General features: G+C 45.4%; 1 protein-coding gene across 2 annotated transcripts in view; it reads right to left on the bottom strand.

Annotated features, from left to right (window-relative positions):
- The window catches only part of XPO7 (exportin 7), a 46,225-nt gene extending 32,481 nt beyond the window's left edge, over positions 1-13,744 (bottom strand). The window contains exons 1-5 of one of the 2 annotated variants that reach the window (XM_058194228.1): positions 13,511-13,744; positions 3,359-3,505; positions 2,884-2,977; positions 1,444-1,610; positions 491-556 (exon numbers count right to left, since the gene is read on the bottom strand). In XM_058194228.1, the coding sequence (XP_058050211.1) occupies positions 491-556; positions 1,444-1,610; positions 2,884-2,977; positions 3,359-3,505; positions 13,511-13,528 (492 nt within the window). In that variant the 5' untranslated portion in view covers positions 13,529-13,744. Of the gene's footprint in view, positions 1-463; positions 557-1,443; positions 1,611-2,883; positions 2,978-3,358; positions 3,506-13,510 lie in introns of both variants that reach the window. The other variant, XM_058194227.1, reaches the window with a different exon arrangement.
- Between the last annotated feature and the right edge of the window lie 8,122 nt (positions 13,745-21,866).

Below are 21,866 nucleotides of genomic sequence, written 5' to 3' on the forward strand. Positions count from 1 at the left end.
AGCTTCTCTACAGAGATAGCCCAGCGGAAGGCTAGGACTGCTGAAGGAGTGGCTTGCTCCAGACCTATCAAAATTTGGAGGACAAGGGTTGCCATCTGTACTTCAGAAGAAGATAAGACCACACCCTGGCGTGGGGAACATGCCAGCCTTTGAGTTCAACCAGAACTCTGATGGTTATCATGCAGGATGGAAGCAAGTAGCTATTAGGAAAGACTTCTCCAAAGGAGGAGTTACAAAAATGGAAAGCTCATTGTGAACCTTCCCAATATTATTGAACAGAGGGTTATCTCTGCTCTATCCAAAGCTCTACTTCTATAGCTCAGGAATTATGCCAGAGATGGTAAACTTCAAACTCCAGTGGAGTATCAGTTTCTGACCAGAGCAGCACATGTCTGTACAAACAACTCAGCACACAGGCACAAAGCAGCACAAGGCAAAATGAATGAATAAAGTTGACACTTACTTCACCGAGGAAGGCTGAAGCACTTACTTGATTAATTTCATTTGTTAGCTGAGACAAGATTGTCACTCCTATGATGCAGTGCTCAACACTGTCCTAGAGAAGGAGAAAGCAGAAAAGATCCCTCTGGCAGAGCGGTCTCTATTGTTGTAGTTTATGGCTTACATTTATTACTATTCTGTCTGGCAGTCCTCCCTCACAAGTCACAAGTATGTCCCTTCTCCAAAGTGGAATACTACTAGAAGTTTCTTTGCTGGGCTTCAGGAAGGCCTCTGACCACATTTTGCAGGCAACTGAGATTCACTTGCAATAGTTGCTAATTATGGGCCCCTTGCAGGCCTGGCTGTCCTATAATTGTTTGATAGAGAGTAAAACTATAACAAAATCCAACTATGTGCCCAGCAGATGCTGCGCTGTCTTTTTATCTTTATTTTCCTTATACATGTGAAATATGCTAAAAGCTTGTTATACAATTCACGGCAGAACAGGATTCTGCCATGCCCCTTCCTCTTAATCTCTGCTCTTCAATACTGTCACTCCAATAGGCAGCCCGAAGGACCGCCCAGTCAGGAGAACAAATTTTAGCTAAGCATCAGAAGAAATATTCCAGTCATAGAAGGAGGCTGTTTGAGGAAGCCTGGGGGGAGAGGTTGTTGCTGGTGATGGATATTGAATTAGGTGGCTTTGGAGCTACTGGTCCTCACCTAAACTTTACCAACTTCTAGTTCCTCTTCCTGGAAGCTTTTGGTTGGGCACTCTAAGAAACAGGAAGCTAGATGGTGGAGACCTTTGATCTAGTGATTGGGGCAGATAAGAATTTCAGCATTTGGCTCTGCAGTTTTCTTTTTGTTGTCCTGAAACCCACAACAGTACCCAGGAACACTGGTTGTGTGAAACAAGCCTACTATCAAGGAAAAAGAGGTAGAAATCACCAGCCAAAGCCCTTAGGTGCAAATGAAAAGTAGACGAGATAGCACACTGACCTGCAAAAATCTTGTGACATCAGTGATGACGTTTCTGAAAACATATTCATCCTTCTGACAGTCAAACCAGCCCAGCTTTGTGATCCTAGCATAGAGCTGAATTAGTGCTTGTGTAACAAATGTGGCCAGCTTAGGTCTGGTAGCAAGGTAATTGAGCACATAATTCCCTGAAACAGATGCATCAAATGAGGAAGAGTGTTTAGGAAAGTTTGTGTTGAGAAAAGTTCACCGCCCCTGAAGTGAATACATGCACAATTGGGACTAAGGCTGCAAACGGCACCTGCGACTTATTGCATGGAAGACCCACCGTGTGCCCTGCATGGGGAAAAAGAAAACAAGGATGGGGGAGGCAGAGGGGTGGCTCTGTAATGAGCAGACGCCATTCAGCATCATCAGGCAAGAACTGGCCAAAGTGCTTCCATTGGGCCCTATCCAGATTACCTGTCTATTGCACAGCTAAAGCGAGGTTTGTTTTTTTTAAAAAAATATTTATTTATTTATTTATTTATTTATTTATTTATTTATTTATTTATTTATTTATTTATTTATTTATTTATTTATTTATTTATTTTGATTTATATCCCGAAGGACTCAGGGTGGTTTACAGCCAGGTAAAAAACAAAAATACAAACATTAAAAACATTTTAAAAACTAAATTCAGTTTGGCTAAGAGACTAAAAATTCTAATAAAATAAAAACCTCCATTAAAACTATTAGGCCAGCCCTGCGCGATGAAACAAAAATGTCTTCAGCTCGCGGCGAAAGGTCCGGAGGTCAGGGATTTGACGTAACCCTGGAGGCAGCTCGTTCCAGAGGGCAGGAGCCCCCACAGAGAAGGCCCTCCCCCTGGGGGTCGCCAGCTGATATTGTCTGACCGACGGCACCCTGAGGAGACCCTCCCTATGGGAGCGCACGGGTCGATGGGAGGCAATTGGGAAACAGCTGTATTTCCTACCCAGAGCTGCTGCTACTGGTCAGCTGAAGACCTCATGGTGACCTCTGAAAGGCTGACTGCTCCTGCCCACCTAGACTGAAGCCGCCTTGGGGGCAGACCTGGGAGGAAAGGGGTTTTGAAAGGGGGATGCCTAAGCATTTCCTTCAGGGTCTGACACTCCCTCACTCTGTTCAAAGAACAGCCAAAACAGATGTTTCATACTTTTGGGATGTTTTAAAGGCACTTTATGATACAGTATATTACAAAACAGTTATTTCTCAGCTTGTCAAATTGTAATTTTAATGTGTTGTCAAGGAACAGGGAACAGGTACAAGGAAGACAAGCAAGGCAAATCCATACGTTTTCTCACTATAGGTAACTTAAAAGAGAAAATGCTATGAATGTTCACTTTCTATCCCAGCAAATGTTCTTAAACTTTCCAAATAGCCCATCTGATCCTAGGCAAGCCAGACCCTGGGGCTGAGCCATCCAGCTGTTGTACTTACGTATGTCTATGCGTTGTTCCAAGGGCAAAGGGTTGTTTGTGCGTGACACCAGTTTTGTAAGGCATGTAGCTGCCAATAATTGGGAATATGAGGACTGTAAAACAAACACAAAGAAAACAAATCATTCATATGGATGGATGAAATCTGTGATTCTGCTGAAGGCTCTCAGTGATCCTCATATTGGCAAGATGGCAAAATACCAATATTTAATCTTGAACCATGAGATCGGTGGCACATAAATTTAATTAATAAATAAAATAATAAAAGTATTTTTCACCGAATACTTTAAATCGTAGATTAGATGATCCAATACATGGATCTCCACAGACATATTTGGCACAGCCACATTTTAAAGAATTGCCACCTGCCAGTTGCAAATGCTTTCCTACATCAGGTCATCAAGATATATCCCTCAACTTGCAAAAGAGTATCCAGGCACTTCATAAGTAGCCTTGTGGGTTATCTGTCTACGTACACTCCCTCTTTCAAGGAGAAGCTGGCACTTGTTCAAGCAATCCGGGCTATTAGTAAATTCCACCAGGGCTTTCTCTGCCTGGAGCCGTGTAGTGGTGTCCGTTGTCTCATACAGTTGCTTGCACAGATTCTCTAGCTGGGCTAGACTCTGGAATAAACCAAAGAGAACTGAGTTAAGATTTGGTGGGTCTGCCATTTTGGAATACAACATCATGATAGAAACAGACATTTAAAAATAGCCTATTACACAGTCTCTGGTTTTGTGTTATCACTACTGAAAACCTACTGAAATGTAATTCTGGTAACAGGCTTTTAACCCTGAATTAAAATTTAGTTCCGTTCCCCAACTCTGCCTTTAACCCAAATTTGTATTTCAGTGAAAACACAGACCTACACACGGACTGGCCGTTACTAAAAGTGGTGGAGAGCATGGTCCTCCCTTCAGCCGATGAAGCTGCACGGTTTCAGGAACCCCCGAGAACAGGCTGTACATTAAAAAGGTGCAGCTTCCATGCTCTGCCATTTATAGCAGGAGGCAGCCTCTTCATATCTTACATAAGGTTGTCTTTAAGTTGGTCGTTTTTAATCCAAGGACTGCCTTCACTGCCAAATTTAACAAACGGTAACTTTTATGTAAAACTTACAAGCTCTTTGACAATGTAACGCAGTTCAATGAAGCCACATCCAAAAAGCCCAGGAGCAAACAAATTTGGACACTATTTAAGTCTGCACAAGTGTCAAGAGAGTGTCAAGTATTTAATCTCTAAGTCCTGAAGGAAAGGGGGAAATGTAAGTTGATCAAATGAATAAAGGTAAACAGCAAAATATGTGGATGTTATTAGGAATATGTTAATATGAAGTCTATTAGATCACGTGTGAGCTGGATTCAATGTATGGATATGCAAAGAGACTTACTTCCAACGTTTTTTTTTACTTCCACAATTCAAATATTTTTTTAAGATGCTTTGAGAGATTGCCAGGGACAGCCAAATATGAATATTCAACTTTTTTGTGCCTGATGCTACATCTTCCTCTCAGCCAGAGCGATGCAGATAATTTTGAACAAACACCAAATTAGCTTCTTATTTCTCAATTGCCAACTAATGAAGACAAGGGCTTGGACTTGGAATTCTTCTTCAGTGCAGTTGGACAACAGCAGTTCTTGGAGCCATGATAATGGCAGTATTGGGCATCCAGACTTTCTGGCAAAGGAGTCCTGTACATATGAGATAAGGGTGCAGGCATGAAACAGCCAGAATGTACTGAATGGTGGTACGTCTCTCAGCAAAATGTACCAAGTAACGTCTCTCTTTGTTCAGGATTTTATTATGTTTTACAAACATGTATACAGACAATGGCAGGCAGGCAGCTTTTTGATGATGGCTACGGGCTCGGATTTTTCTGAAATGGGCTTCTTAGCTTCTAAGAATCATTACTTTTAAGTCTGTTTTATGCCTTTCATGCATCTCCCACCTCAAAATAGCAAAACAGGCCATCCTCAGCAACTGCAGGGCCCAGACAGTTCTTAAAACAAACACAGTTTCAAGGCTGAGTGAGTTCCCCAATGCAACTGTCGTCCACCCGTCCCCCTCTCCTTTTAACTTCACAACCAATCTCTTATGGAATAAAGCAAGTAGCCCAAACATGCCCAGTGAATTACAAGGCCGAGTGGGAATCTGCATCGCTTTGATCTCTACGCCTCTGCCCCACAGGGGCTTCCCAGAGGAGACACAGCCCTCAAGAGGAAGGCAGGCCCTTCTCTTCAGCCTGGTGCAAAGATGTCAAACGTATCTTTCTGATATCAAACATCAACTCTTTGATTAAGCAGAGTAGACTCTACCAAGAGTACTGAAATGTAAGGCTTAATAAGGGTATGCCCGGTGGCATTTCATTTTAACCTCCAACTTAGTTGTTTAGTAAAGCATGAATTTATACCTTGAGCATTCGGTGAGCTACTTCTATTGGAAATACTGATTTCGCTGTAACCTCACTGATCGCCATGCGTTGCCCTTATACAGCTGTGAGGAAAATAAAACATTCTGCAGCACTGAACTTGCGCTCCAGCAAATGCACTTGTAGCAAACATGGTACCTCTTCACTGTAGCTCTACAACAACGGGATTAAGCAACCGTTTTCAAGGTTATAACACTCTCTGTTAGCCAGTGATTCTCAACTAATGACACAAAGACCAAACATAAATGAGCTCCACCTCAGGGCAAATCACTTAAAACTTTAATAACATCTTCAAACACACTGTAAATAATAAATACATCAGGATGCAGGAAAACAAGACAGATGCCCTGCTAAAAAAAACTCTTCCTGGCTCAACAGCGGTAGCTGTCCTAGTGCACCATCCCTTAAGGATGACCCAGCCACGGGCGGCAGCAGCCCCCAAACCCCAATGCAATCCTAGGCTTCACTAAGAGGGGGCTAGAGTCAAGATCGCATGAAGTGTTAATGCCACGTTAAAAGGCCTTGGAAGACCACCACAGTCTTTCGTATCACCTGTCTTTGGTATTGGGACAAAGATCAACTTTCTCTGTCCTTTGGGCCACTGACCAGTTTTCCATACACTTTAGCAAAGCGCATCTCGTGCTTTTGCTGGATGCAGGAATCGCAGGGGCTTTGCATTTAGGCAACCAGTTGAATGCCCACACTGCCGCCTCCTCCTCCTCCTCCTCCTCCTCCTCCTCCTCCTCCTCCAGAATATCTGGTTCCATTTCTGGTAGGTCAGCTTCTCCTCTTATGGCTCGGCCTTGTCCGTCCAAAGCTGTTCTGCATATTCCTGCCATCTTTCTCTGGGTGATAAACGAAGACTCAATCACCCAGGCCAAAAGTATCTCCGAAGGCTAAATCATAGCAACCCGACCAAAGTGATTTAACCCTCAAAGCTTTTCTGATGGCTTGTTGGTCATGCAATTCCTGCCCATTACGTCCCCTGATCGCAGCCTGCCTTTCCTGCCACGCAGGGGTTTCTTCTGGCTTCCTCCGTGTAAGCGAAAGACCCTCTTGTACAACCTCATGGCTGCTTCCTCCAGGTCCTTACATTGTTCAGCCCAGGACTTTGCTTTGCCTTTTCTTGCCTCTCTCTGGAACCTTCCATCTAGTCTTTGCCTTTCCTCCCTGCCCCCAATGGCTTTTGCTGAATAAGTTCGTGGGCTACTTCGGTCAGGGTTGTTTTTGTTTCCTCCCATAGCTCATCTGGTTGTCTTTCTGTGATGCTGAGCAGTTGAAATCTATTCTTATCTTCAACTGCACATGCCTGGGGAATCTTCCCGACGTCAAATTTCTGGATCATGGGTGGCTGTTTGACACGGCACCACTGGAACTTTACCTTCATGATCTGACCCCACAATCTGCTCCAGGGAACGTTATCACGGCAAAGATGGAACTTTTCCGCTTCTTTGGGCAGAATATGTCGTCAATTTGGTTTCAATGTTCTCAGTTTGGTGAAGTCCAAGTGTAGAGTAGCCGCTTGGGTTGTTTAAACCACGTGTTCCATTATGCTTAGCTGTTGTCCGTGGCACAGCTGAATCAGATCCCCTCAAATATTGTATGCTTCGAGTTGATTTTTCCTTGATGACCAATCATTAGAAGGATAAGCCATTGTATTTTCTCTGCTTTTACATTATCTACCTGATCATGGACACTGTTATCTTTGGCAAATTACTGGCAAAGAGCTTCCAACTTTTAGAAGTATGTGGATGTGTCCATCTTTCAGCTAAATAGTCTTTGCTGATATTCCAAGCATAAACAGCAAATAGCAGCAATTCAGCGCAAAGCTAGATCAACTCTGATTCAGTGACCAAGGTTGTGGAAATCATTGCCATAGAGTTAGTTGAAAAATGAGTAAGGATAATCCAGCAGAGAATATACCTTAAGTCTCTGGAACTGAGCTTTGTCTCAGTAAGAGAATGTTGGCACTTTACAATGCAAAAAAATAGTAGAAAGAAATTATATCTTAGTCCATGAGCGTGGTAACTCTCAAAAACAAAACAAAAAACCCAGAATACAATGGGGTCAGATTTGTTACAGAAGAGTTAGGAAAACAAAAATCAAACTATTTCGCCAAACTATTTTGATGGGAAGGTAAGTAGCTCAGAAGGCTACCAGATTAAAAAGAAATCTAAATACATACATACTTTATCTGCTTTCTGTATCTTGTTTCAATGGGCACCATTTTTAAACAACTGAGTCAATGGGATAAGGAAGCTGGTGGGCACCCTAAGGGACATTAACAGAAACACTGGGGTCCCATTAAATTGCTTGTTTTAATGCTCTTAAATTGGCACAATCTAGTGTAGCTGTAATACTTGCCATGAGGCGTTATGTCCATTTTAAGAAATGCCCTCACAGTGTGAATTTATATACAATTATGGTAAATATAAGACCCAGTATGGTATACAGGTAGCCCTCGCTTAGTAACTACCCTGTTTAGTGACAATTCAAAGTTATTAGTGCTAAAAAGTAACCATGTGACAAGTCTTGCACTTATAACTATTTCAGTGTCCCTGCATACACAGGACTAAGATTCAGGCACTCTGTAACTAGTGGCCCTTTATGACCATCGCAGTGTCCTGTGGTCATGTGACTGCCATTTGCACACTTCACAGCCAATTTTCTACTGACAAGCAGAATCAATAGAGATACTGGGTATAAAATCACAAGTCACAATCACCTGATGTCTCACTTAATAATTTGTTTAGCAATGGAGTCCCGAGTGTCAATTGTGGTTCTGCAAAGGCTATCTGTATAGTGTTTAAGGCATCAGGCAAGAAACTAGGAGACCGTGAGTTCTAGCATTGTAGAAATATTACAAATACTGCAATCTCAAAGACTACACAAGTTGGCAAATCATTGCTGGAGGTTTTCAAGAAAAGAGTGGACCACCATTTGTCTCGAATGGTATAAGGACTTCTGCCCTGGGCAGGGAGTTGGACTAGAAAACTTTCAAGGTACGATTTATGATTCTGAAGAAACGGAACCAGCTCTGTGACTTTGGACCAGTCATTCTTTCTCAGTCCTAGGGAGCTGACACTTCTGAATTCTTGCCAAGAAAACTGCAGGCTCCAGGCAGGACCCAGAAGTTTATACCGAGACTTAGAACGCATTTGGATTAATAGAAAAGGAAAAAGGAATGGCATTGCCGTAGGCATGTATTACATACTACCCAACCAAATGGAGGAAATAGATGCTCTGTTTGCTAATCAGTTAGTTAAGGTGTGCAGGGAGCAAGCTACGCACAGGAGTAATTGGGAACTTCACCTACCTTGATTTCAATGATAGAATAATGCAATATTAATGCATTATCAGTTTTCAATTCAATTGTATAGAATGTGAAGGATGTGTGTTTGTGTTTTTTTCTTTTTATAATTATAATGTACACTGAAGATGACATTTAATTTCGTTGTACGAGGTGCGATGACGATAAACTAAACTAAACTAGAAGGGGTTGAAGTGCGGGAACTTAGGGGGAGAGAGACCATGTTATATTGGAAGTCAACATAATGCAAGCTCAAACAGTACCTTAGAACAAAATCACTTGGACTTTAAAAGACCTGATTTCAACAAACTTAGAGCTTAGGAAGGATTCCATGGATAAAATTCTAAAGGGAAAAGCAGCTCAAGACCCTTGGGAAATTCTGAAAAATGAGATTATTAAAGCCCAGTCTACCACAATACCACTGAGAAAGAAAAATAAAATACCACAAACAAAAGTAGCATAGTTGCATAAAGAACTCTCTGATAAAACTGAGAGAGAGAAAGGACAAGTACAAAAAGAATGGAAAGAGAGAGACATAACTAAAACAGAATATCAGCAAATAGCCCAAATCTGCAAGAACACATTCAGAGAAGGGAAGGTTCAGAATAAACTAAAACTTGCAACAAATGCCAAAAATAATAAAAAAAAGTTTTTTCAGCATGTAAGAAACAAGAAAAAAGTCTAGAAACAATCAGTCCACTAATGGGAGAAGATAGCAAGGAGGTGACGTGTAGCAGGAAGAAAGCAGAAGTATTTAATTCTGGCTTTATGCAAAACAAAAATATAATACAATTTATCAAAAACAGCACCATATAGGAGACAGATTAGGAATACAAATCAAAATAGTCAAGAATATGTTATGAAAACAGTTGTCCACCCTAGATGAGTTTTAATCGCCAGGACCAGAGGGGAGCCATCCCAGGATTCTGAAGGAGCTGGCAAGCGTAATCTTGGAACCATTGAAGCGTGTCTGTCAAAGAGCCTGGAGCATCGGGGGAACTACCAGAGGACTGGAAAATGGCTGTTATAATTCCCATCTTCAAACAAGGGGAAAACATGGATCCAGAAAACTACAGATCTATCAGCCAGACATCTAAACCTGGAAAGATTCTGGGAAAGCAATGAATCTGTGAACACCTAGAGGCAAACAAAGTCGTAACCAGAAGTCAACAGGGGTTTGTCAAAAACAGATCATGCCAGACAAATCTTACTGCATTCTTTGACAAAGTGACAAAATTAATGGACCAGCGAAATGCTGTGGATATAATTTACTTAGGCTTCAGTAAAGCATCTGACAAAGTAGATCACAACCTACCTCTTGGTAAGATTGAAAAATGTGGGATAGACAGCATCACCACCGGATGGATTTGCTGGCTGACCAACTACACTACATCTAAATGGAGTGAAGCATGCAGTGGGCTACCTTAAGATTCTGCCTTAGGCCCGGTACTCTTCAACATCTTCATAAATGATTTAGCTGAGGGAACAGAAGGGGTGCTCACCTAATTTACCAACAACAGCAAATGGGGGATGGGGAATACTTCAGAAGATACAGGATTTTGAGAGACTTGAATACTGGGCCCTATCCAACAGAATAATGTGAGAAACATAAGGTTTTACAGTTAGGCAAGAAAAAACAAATGCAGAGATATAGAATAGGTGATACCTGGCTCAACAGTAGTAACTGTGAGAAGGATTTAGGTATCCTAATAGCCACCAGTTTAGAATGAGCCAGCCGTGTGCTGCAGCAGCCAAAAAAGCCAATGCAGTTCTAAACTGCATCAACAAAGGGACAGCTTCAAGATCACGTGAAGTGATACCACACTTTGTTTAGTCATTTATTACATTTTTATGCACCCATCTCCCCTATAAGGTGACTCTTACATCTACAGGACCCCTCACATCCTGGATACAAACTTTCAATTCCTCCCCTCGGAGTGGCGCTACAGGGCACAAAACAACTTGCTCTCGTGACATCTCGTCTGGATTACTGCAATGCTCTCTACATGGGGCTCCCCTTGAAGAGCACCCAGAGGCTCCAGTTGGTCCAGAATGCGGCTGCGCGGGTGATAGAGGGAGCCCCTCGTAGCTCCCATGTGACACCTCTCCTGCGCAGACTGCACTGGCTACCTGTGGCCTTTCGGGTGCACTTCAAGGTTTTGGTAACTATCTTCAAAGCGCTCCATGGCATAGGGCCGGGATACTTACGGGACCGCCTGCTGCCACCGATTGCCTCCCACCGACCCGTGCGCTCTCACAGGGAGGGACTCCTCAGGGTGCCGTCAGCCAGGCAGTGCCGGCTGGCGACACCCAGGGGAAGGGCCTTTTCTGTGGGGGCTCCCACCCTCTGGAACGAGCTTCCCCCAGGACTTCGCCAACTTCCTGACCTTCGAACCTTTCGCTGCGAGCTTAAGACACATCTATTTATCTGCGCAGGACTGGACTAGAATTTTAAGTTTTAAATTTGGTTTTAACGGGGTTTTATTATCTTACTGTAGTTTTAATATTCGGCCTTATTTAATTAGTTTTTTTAATTGGTGTTTTATTTTGTATTTATATGTATGTTTTTATTAGGCTGTAAACCGCCCTGAGTCTCTTGGGAGATAGGGCGGTATAAAAATGTGATTAAATAAATAAATAAATAAATAAATAATAACTTAAACACAGAGACAGTTTTTTCCCTCATGCCATCAATCTGCTGAACACCTAATTCTGTCACAGTGCTATCTAATGTCTACAGTATGTATATTTCCTCATACAGTACAGCTGCAGTATTACCATTTATCCTGCTTATCTTCATTACTTCCCTCTTTTATTGGTATTATGATAATGATAGATGCTGTTGCTTTGCATGTACACTGAAAGCTTCTGCACCAGAAACAAATTCCTTGTGTGTCTAATCACACTTGGACAGATACTTCATCTGGTAAGGCCACACTTGGAATACTGCATCCAGTTTTGGTCACCACAATACAAAAAAGATGTTGAGACTCACAAAAGAGTGCAAGGAAGAGCAAGAGAGATAATTAGGGGGCTGGAGGATAAAGCATTTGATGAACAGTTGCAGGAACTGAGTATGCCAGTGCAACGAAGAGAAGGACTAGGGTGACATGATAGCAGTCTTCCAATATTTGAGGGGCTGCCACAAAGAAGAGGAGGTCAACCTATTCTCCAAAGCAACTGAAGGCAGGACAAGAAGTAACAGATGGAAACTTATCAAGGAGGGATCCAACCTAGAACTAAGGAGAAATTTCCTCACAGTGAGAACAATTAATCAATGGAACAGCTTCCCTTCAGAGACTGTGGAGGTTTTCCAGAAGAGACTGGACAATGATGCTCCTGCCAGAAGTCATCGTAAAGTATGTCAAATACTGTTTCAGTCCCATGGCTGAGTCTGAAACTGTATCATTCAGGATCCTGTGAAGGTAGCAATGCGTCAAGCAATTTTCTCTGACAGATGTCCTGCAAAGCCTTCCTTCCTAAACGGGAGTAGACCCTACTTACTTCAATATAATGAATTTAAGAGAAAATAACTGAGAAAATAAGTTTTACTCAGAAAATAAATGTTATGCCTGCTAGTACAGCTTTCTAACCCAGCGGCCTAAACTCAGCTGCTTCTTGGATGAGAAGTGAAACACTTTCAAGGAAAAAACCAAGAAAGCCCAGTTGCCTTCTGAAAAAGCACCTTTGGGACAACCAGGACTTGGAGGACTGAGACTCTCCATAGACATTTTTAAGGAAGAAATCTGACAGAAGAATTTCACAGCTTCCAAATCCTGAAGCCGAGGCCTTCAAATAAACCCCTTTCCCTACAGAGAATAAAACAACTGTCTGAGCCACCAGCACAAATGTCCAGAATGGGGATTGTGGTGAAATTTCCACCCACGGCCTCTGAGACCATCACAGACCACCGAGAGACCTTCCTTCTTTACAGCCCAAGGACAGGCGGACAACAGGAGAGCCAGATGGGTTGAAGGGACCCTTTGGGGAGGCAGTTGGTTCGAGTTCAGGTGGCCCTTGACTTGCGACTACAGTCGAGCCCAAAAGTTCGGCTGCTAAGTGAGACATTTGTTAAGTGAGTTTTGCCCCACTGTACGACCTCTCTTGCCAGTGAGGTTGTTAAGCGAACCCGGCTTCCCCATCAACCTGACTTTCAGCTTGATTCAAGGCTTGGCCTTCCTACGGACAAGGACAGGAGCCCCGGCCGGGGCCAGCGGATCCTTATGGCAATCAGGCGCCTCTCCAGTCCTGACAAGGCAGGGGACGGACACATGCCCTCTGGGTACCCCCCGACCACCCCCATCGCTCCTGAGGCAGCTTTCACTCCAGGAGGGCAGCCGGGGGAGCAGCACCCCAGCCGCCTTCCCCGCTCTCGCCTCCCAGGCCGGGGCCACGTGCGAGGAGGCAGGGAGGCCGTCGGTCTGTCAAGGAAGCCCGGGCACCGGCCAGGCCCACCTGCCCTCGTCCGAAACCGGCGGGGGACGGGAGGCCGAGGCCGGGTTTCCCGGCAAGAACCGGCCCCGGGGTGGGAGCGCCAGGGACGGGACGAAGCGCGGCGAGGAGAGGCGGGGACCCTTCTCCGGAGGAGGCGGCAGGCCCGGCGGGGGAAGGCGGGCAGCGTTCCCGCCGCTTCTCCCCCGCGGATCCCGGGCCGCGCCCCGCGAGATCGGCCCCCGCGCCCGCCAGAGGCGCCCCGGGCCTGCTCCGCGCGCGCCCCCCGGTGCCCGGGCCTGTATCCCGCGGGGGACCGGCGCCCGGCCGGCCTCGGAAGGGACGGCGCGCCGGCGCGGCCCTCGAGCGGGCGCCGCGCCGGCCTTACATCCGCCCGCTCGGGCCCCGGGCTGCGGAGCGACGGCGGGAGGGAGCGCGCCGCGGGCCCCTCCGCCTCACCTGCACATGATCCGCCATTTTGCTCCATTCATGTTCTGCTCCGCCGCCGCCGCCGCTGCCGCCGCCGCCTCCCCCTCCCGCAGGCGACCCAGGCAAGGTTCCTGCGCGTGCGCGCGTCCGGCGGCCTCCCCACGCATTCGGCGTAAGGGATCCCCGAGCGCCAGCGGCCGCGCTGCGGCGCGTGCGTTTAGAGAATAGCGCGGCTCAGTGCAGCGGCGTAAGAGGGCCGGTCGCGCGGCAGCGACGTCGACTGACGCGAAGGGGGGGAGGGGGAGGGGAGGAGCCGCGCTGTGTTTACCTGCTTCTTAAAGGGCCCGCGCGCCGGTTGGGGGCCCAGAACGCGCCTGCGCGGCCCGGGGAGAAACAGGCGGAGCGGCGTCGCTCGTGGCCTCTGAGGGAGCCGGGCGGCGGCGGGGGCTCCCCGGGCGGGAAACGGGGCGAAGGGAGCCAAAGCGCAGCGGAGGGGATGGAACCGTCTGAGGCCTCGGCTCTGCAGCCCGTCCCGCCGCGGGACCGCCTCTTACGGGTCGCTGCGTGGCGGGAAGGAGGCCTCGGCCGCACCGCCGCTCTCCTCCGGGGACGATTCTGCCGAAGCTTCCCTTCTCCCTGGTTGGAGGCCTCGCGAGTCGCTCTCGACCGGCCGCTGGAAGCGGCTCAGGAGCCAGACGGGCGCCCGGGCCCCGGAGTTAGGCCTGGAAGCGAGCGGCACCCTGGGAGGAGCGTTCAGCCGACGGCGGTTTCCTTCCCCGGGGATCCTCATCGGTCTCTGGAGCTTCTCCGCCGCCATCCGGTCCCGGTTGTCCCGAAGGTGCTTTTTTCTCCTTCACGAGGCAACTGGACTTCCTGGGTTTTCTTTGAAGACGTTTCGCTTCTCATCCAAGAAGCTGCTTCAGCTCTGACTGTATGGGGGGGGGGCGGAATTCCAGCATCCTTTCTCCCCCCCCCCCACCCAGTCAGAGCGGAAGAAGCTTCTTGGATGAGAAGCGAAACGTCTTCAAAGAAAACCCAGGAAGTCCAGTTGCCTCTTGCAAAAAGCACCTTTGGCCCCCCCCCCCCCCCCCGTATGATTTCGCTTGTGTGCAGAATGAATGAGGCGCCTGCGGGTGCGTGTTGCTGTAAGGGAAGCCTTTTGTTTGTGTTTCTTTTCCAATAGAGAAAAAATTTGGCTTCTCTTTAAAAGATGAAAAGTGACGCGCAAAATAACTTTAGGAGCCTTCAGGGCATTCTTACCTGCTTTTTGTGTGCTTTCCATTATGAACAAGATAGCCAAATACAAGAAATTACAATGCATACAGTCCTATTAAGTAGAAGCTTACTACATCCTGGCCTGGATGATAACTATTTAGACGGAATGGCAGTTTTAGCTTGCTATATAGTCTTAGTGGCTGTTGCCAATGTAGGATTTTTTTTTTATTGTATTTTATTTTTTTTTCAAATAGCTGAATCTAGAAAAAAAAATCAGCTTCCTAATGCTTGAATAGGGCTTCCTCCCTCCCTCCCTCTGTCCCACTGGATCATGCAGAAGGCAGAGACCCAACCTGTGGATAAAATGTGGGTGAAGCAGTTTGTGTTCTCTATTCTGTAAACTCCTGATTTTCAACTTCGCTCCTCTCTTTCCATTAATGATCCAAGAAGCTATTGCTACATTTGCTGAAGCTGCAGCTGCAATGGAGAATGAAGCACTAATATTGGGTGGCTTTTGGAAAGGCTGCAAGATCCTCATTTTATCAATCGTGTTGCAGCAGCATGCTAGAATGTTGCCACAAAATTCAAGCAAGGAATTTTGAAAAACAATTTTAAAAATGTGCTGCTCTTGTAAATAATTTGAAGGATTTGACTGAAAGATTTGCATGAAATAAATCAGGCCATTTTGACATTTATGGAATCATTTGATTTAAAGAGCAATGCTGAGAATGAAATCATAGTGGGTAGACACCGCCAAAGCCAACCAGTGAGAGCATAAAACACCTGAAGACCAGAAAATGTGGAGAGAGTGGATTCGTAGAATTGGGCATGACTGAATGGATAACATTGACATCATCGTAGCTATGGATCCAAATATGCAATATTTGGAAAAGTAAGTCAAGCTATAGATGACATCTTAAAATGTTTTGAAATATGCGAAGAAGAAAAAATACTGAAGCCACACTAATTGAGTTATTTAGGAAAGTTACTCTTTCCTCAACACTACTTACTTCCTCATCCACAGGAACAGGAGACCCAGATAATTCTTAGCCATCAACCATCTATTTATTTATTTTTTATTTTTACAATCCTGTAATTCCTTGCTGTAGTCGGGGCAACTGAATGCAGCTGAGCGTTTACTGACCAGATGCCCTTCCTGACGCCTACGTGGAGTTCGTAGCAGATAGTTTCTCTTAGCACCCTGATAAACATCTCATCTAGGATTGAACTCTCAACCTTCAGAGTGGGAGGTGAGGGTCTTCACCTCTAAGCCATCACACTGCTCCTATTATTTATTATTTCTTAAATTTCCATATTGCCCATTTCAGTATCAAAAGACTCTGGCCAGCGTATCCAATACTACGCAAGACACAGAGAAAGCAATTACTATATCGATTCCTACAGGTGCTTGTAAGATCTGATGTTGCACTTCTATCTTTATATTGCAACAGGATTTGCCTATACTCAAGTATTGCTATGTAATTAAAGTACTGTTGTTAAAGACATTTTATAATGTTAAAAATATACAGTTCTTTGAAGAGTAACATTGATTACCAAATTAAAGACAGCTTAAGAGGGGAAATTGTTAGCTTTGCCCCACAGAGAAGTCTTCCAGCCATTAATGGATTCTGCTCCTTGCCCTGGCCCAGGGCTGCAGCCATGCTTGGATTGCAGCTACAATACAATTGTGCTGTTTAACTTTTGAGACCAGTCATCCTCCTTAGGGACCTGTTCATTTTGCTGTTGTTCGTGACCTCTGTGAAAATCATAAAGCTGTTACTTCTACTTCTGAACCTGTAAACTGACCTGCATGTCTGACTGGCCTCAGTGAATTATAGTCCGTAGTACTCTGTGTCACTGCCCTCTTGCTGTAGTTAGGCACTGTCCTCACTGTATTGTCTGAATGACTCACAAGTTTTGTTCAATTCAAGGGTGAACTAAGTCCATGAAGATGCTGCTTATGTCCTGTTTGGGCATCATGTTGACTCGGCGGAAGGAGGGGGGAGAATCTATACTAAAAGAAGAGAAAAAGATTCCTTAGAAGCATTCTGGATGTGGGTGTTTTATTAATGTCTTTCAAAAACATAAGGGTCTAGGAAAAACCTGCACACTAAAAAGGGTCTGTACAGTAGCACAATATATATTTTCGTAACATCAGCAGAATAGTTTCATTGATGTGCACTTCGCCGTTCCTGGAATGCAGTGCCATAAACCAAGAAAATTTGGGAGACTTTGCATTAAAGTACTGTAATATAAATGATTATTCTCCTCAACTCTGTTCCCCAATACTGTATCTCTTGTTTCACTTAATAACCAGCCCAGTTCACTTAACAATGGAAGCAATCTGCAAGGCTCAGTTGCAAGCCACATAATGACCACAGTGATTTGATTAACAACGGTAGCAAAAGTCATCAAATCGGGTGCCGTCATGTGATGCTTAATGATCTCAGCAATGGGATTCTTGCAAATCAAGGACTACTTACAATCCAGAGCTCCTGTGTATAGATGCCCAGTTTGGGATTATAAATGGCAATTTATCTCCTTTTTTGCCCTTCGGCTATCTTAATGTGACCTGTGGAGCTCCAGCTTGAGCCTGGAGCCTTTCCATCGTTCAGAGCACCTTCTGCACACCAGAGGAGGAAGCAGCTCTTCCTACTTTCTGCTCCTGGGATTGTTAAAGGCTTTCCCAAAGCCAGAAGCTGGTAAAATTGAGAACAATTTGGGAGAGATTTGGCAGACGAAACCTGCATGTAAACAGGCAGTTTGGGATAGTCGGCCAGCAGAGCAAACGGCCAACATTTCAGGATAGTCCTCCTGGCCTCTGTTGGGGTCATGGGCGTACTGAACTGGGTGAGTAAGCCAGTTGCATGCAGAGCCCCCCACCCCCCCACGGCCATCATAGCCCCCCCCTCCCAGTCCAGCTGCTTCTCATTTGGATTCTTGGAAGGAGCAGAGTACAGAAGCCACAGTCCCAAAGGTGCTTCTTCAAGAGGCAACTGGACTTTCTGGTTTTCCTTTGAAGAAATTTCACTTCTCATCCAAGAAGCTTCTTCAGATCTCCTTTTTGTCATTCGTCTTGGATGTGAAGCCAAACGTCTTCAAAGGAAAACCAGAAAGTCCAGTTGCCTCTTGAAGAAGCACCTTTGGGGCAGCCATGAACTGCATGACAGAGAATCTCCATAGACAGGCAGCCACAGCTACTCTCTGCCACCAGATGGCGCCCTTTGCTCACTGTTGGTCAGCAGAAACCGCTGAGCCTGCAGGACAGCTGTTGCCCGAACTGGAACTCTGGAATGGGTGGCCTTAATAGGAGTTTCCCACCCCCCAAATCTTCACGTAGGCTGATCCTGCCAGGGGTCAGGATCACGCAAAATGCAAGGTTAGGATCAGGTCCTAGTCCTTTTCTCAGGTGCACAGCAGCTCTGACGCTAGGACCCTCTATGCCAGTGCCCACTTGATCCGTCTCTCTGGCCCCTTGGACGGGCCCACATCTGATTTCCCTTTGCTTTGGTAGCCTACCCCGATGTTGTGTGGTTCCTTCCACTCTTCCTTGAAGGTTGCAGGAACCCTCTGCCATCCAGAATCTCTGCTAGTACTGCTCAGAGGAACCAAGGGTTTCTCTTGAGACAAACTTCAAAAATTGGGATAAATGTTGAAACACATATTTCAACAAGGCATGTTTTTAGAAAATCTTTAGAAAAGTGCCCCTTTGTGTCCTATCTAACATTCCAATTTGCTATACAATTCAGAATTATAGAGTTGCAAGGGACCGTAAATAGGTTTTCCAGTCCAAATCCCCTACTTAAGCTGGGGACCCTAGACCCACTGACCATTCTGGACAAAGGATAGTTTAATCCTTTCTTTAAAACCTCCAATGATAGGGCATCCACAGCTTCTGGAAGCAAGCCGTTCCACTGGTTAATTTTTCTCAAGGTCAGGAAATCTCCTTAGTTTTAGGTTGGATCTTTCTCTAATAATCTCCCATGTTACTCCTTTTTCTTGCCTTCTGGGCTAAGGGATGTTCAGGAGCGACATGACATTAGTCTTCTAATTCTTGAAGGGCTGCCACAAGGAAGATGATGTTGACTTATTCTCCAAAGCCCCTGAGGGCAGGAATTTCCTGACAGAACAATCAGTGGAACAGCTTGTCTCCTGGAATTGTGGGTGCTCCACCACCACTGGAGGTTTTCAAGAAGGTATCGGGCAGCCATTTGTCTGGAATGGCATAGGGTCTCCTGCTTGAGCAGGGGGTTGGACTAGACAACCTCCCAAGGTCCCTTCCAGCCTTATAATTCTATGATTCTAATCTACCTGATCAATTCAAACTCTCCTAGGGTGGATAGTTGTTCTCTTATCTTCTCTTACCATGTTGATCTTATTTTCCAGCCTGAACTTCCATTTGGCTGGTACATTTTTGGCTTTTTTTTTCTTATTTGTTAATTTTGCATTCTGAGTATTCAGTTATAATGCAGATGTGCTGTACATTAATTAGGTCGTTTCTTGCAGTGAGCTAGTGCTTATATTTGATATTATAGTATTGGCATCTTTTAATATTTGTGCAATTTCTTTGGAATGAACTTGAGTGCAGACCACCTTATTTTCTTTTGTGCTGTTCTGGGTTCTCCATTATTCTTTATTTCAATTTTTCTTTTCTTTTTTTAGTTAGAAGGCTTTGTTCTTTCTGAGGAAAAGGCAGAGAGGGCCCCCACCCATCCAAATTTGAATCAAAAGAAAATGATTCAATAGCATTGCTTGGTTCCTCTACTGGTGAGCCTCTACAGTTTGAGCTACTTCTAGCAAAACTTTTGATTTTTTTTTGTCTTTGGTAAACTTTAGCAGTTCTTCCAAACCTGCTTCCAATACTTTATTTTGCACTATAAATTGATACTAATCTGCTAGCCTCTGTTCTGTTATTTTTGATTCTGGACCTCCAACAGGAAAAAAGAAGACTCATAATGGAGCACAGGTTTCCTTCCATCCCAAGCCAGGATAGTTGCTGTTTTTCCTGTGGCCCTGGGATATTTTCCACCCTGGATACCTCATCTGTGGACAGGGTGGGCTAGGAGGATTCCCAAGAGCAAGGTCTCAGTTTGGCCTTGGGCTCCACTAATCAGATGCTGGATTGGCCCAGCTTTGTTTTTGTCTCTGAGGGATCGAGGGTGGGCTGCACTCAGTAGCAGAGCCTTGAAAGGAGGGTGTTGGCGGTCTTTTGATAGGCACACAGTCATTGTTTAGCTCAACGGAAGCTAAAAGCGCGTGGGGGGGGAGGGCTAGCATTGTCAGTATTACTGTGGGGTCTTCATTTTTGAGTTCCATGAATCATTTGGAACCAGGCTTCTCATTAGAAGACGGCACTGGCTAATTGGAAGCAAATGCATTCCAAGCAATGGGAGACGGGCCATCCTGCTCTCAAATTAGCTCTGGAGTCCCGAGTGAAGCCAGCGTTAACCTCAGCTGCCTTAATGGGCCCTGAGCCAAGGGATGCTCTTCCCTTGGAGCTTCCCAGCTCTGGAGCTGTTTGTGCCCCCCAGAGATTTTAGAGCCGGCTGATTTTAATGCTGTGTGATGATTAAATGCATCCAGATGATCTTGCTGATCATGTTGCTTTAATGAACGCTGAAGGCATTGCCACCCTTTTTTCTCCTGGCCCTGTGACTTTCTCCCCTTTTGCACTTAGTCCTCACCCTCTTTCAAGAAGGAGGGGTAGTTTTAAATCATTAACTCAATGGCTTCCCATTAAGATGTGTTAATCTGTTACAGTATGTTAAGAATGAGCTCCAGCTCCCCATCTTATCCCTTGCCAGCCTCCCCGTACATAGCCATGGCTCTTTATTAGCTGTCCCCCACCCCCAACACACAACTTCCTTCTCAAAAGGAGCTTCTTTGCAGGCTTACAAGGTGAGCGTAGAAGAGGCAGGGCCATCTAGTGCTTATACTTATTAGGCTCTCCATGTTGTCAGATGCGAAGCCCCTTCCCCTCAAAAGGGGGGTAGAAGCCCATCAGCTTCAGCCTGACGATCTCCAGGACCCAGTTGGTTGCATTCCCAGGGTAGACCACTTTCTTTATTTGCTTAATGACCCTCATTAAGACTGGTGCCTCTGTTGCAAAACAAAGCAGTTGCTAAATGGGAAACCTTGTGACTATCTATGATCATGGTTTCCAACTGGAAAGAGATTATGACGAATCACTTTCACATCTCCAGCTTTTGCTGTCTCCTGATCATTCCCCTGCCCTTTGGAAGGCTCAAGCGCCTGCTTACTGGCAGCACATAGTGCAAATGGCTTGCTCTTTTGAAATCCCTTCTCCAGTCTCTCTGCTGTGGGGTGGATGGGTGTTATCAAGGGAAGGAAACAAGCAATGTCTACGGCTAATCTCCTTTTTGCCTGACCCTCTCCCCCCTCTGCAGAGTGGAGGGATCGTAGAGGAAGGGATTGCAAGAGAGTAAGTTGTTTGCACTTCTACATATTAAAAATAATGTGACTGTGTTGGCAGTTTGGGGCTGGGAACCACAGGCATGCTACCCAGACAACTTATAGTACTCTCTTGAAAGGGTCAGGCAAAGTAAAGATTATCTACAATCAATCAATCAATCAGAATAGAGCTGGAAGGGACCTTGGAAGTCTTCAAGTCAAACCCCCTGCACAAGTAGGAGACCCTGTACCATTTCAGACAAGTGGTTGTCCAGTCTCTTCTTAAAAACCTCCAGTGACCCACCACTTCAGGAGGGAAACCATCCCCCTGATTAATTGATCTCACTGACAGGAAATGTCTCCTTATTTTTAGGCTGGTTCTCAGGCAAGCCTGAGATCTGGCACACCAGAGCTGCCTGTGTCCTAGCAGGCACTTCAGAGAGCCAGGGCCAAAGTCCTGTTTCTGGACAGCCTTATTCTTGTGGAGAGGCATCATTTTGAGAACCTCAGCTATTTTTGAAAAACCATTTCCAGCTGCTTCTAAATTATTAATGGCCCACTTTGCTTTATTGTCATCCTGATGTCAGTGACTTTCCATCCCGGCCAGCACAGTGGAGGTCTTGCGCTCGAGCAGATACTGGCAGAGTTTCTCTCCCAGTTGCTATCAGGGAAATTAGTCCCCCATTACTATGTGATGTGTTTCCTACATGCACTTGTTAATTGATTAGCTAAACATTCATCTATTTCTTCTGCTTGGTCT

The sequence above is a fragment of the Ahaetulla prasina genome, chromosome 9 (genome assembly GCF_028640845.1).
Source record: "Ahaetulla prasina isolate Xishuangbanna chromosome 9, ASM2864084v1, whole genome shotgun sequence".
Taxonomy (NCBI): Eukaryota; Metazoa; Chordata; class Lepidosauria; order Squamata; family Colubridae; genus Ahaetulla; species Ahaetulla prasina.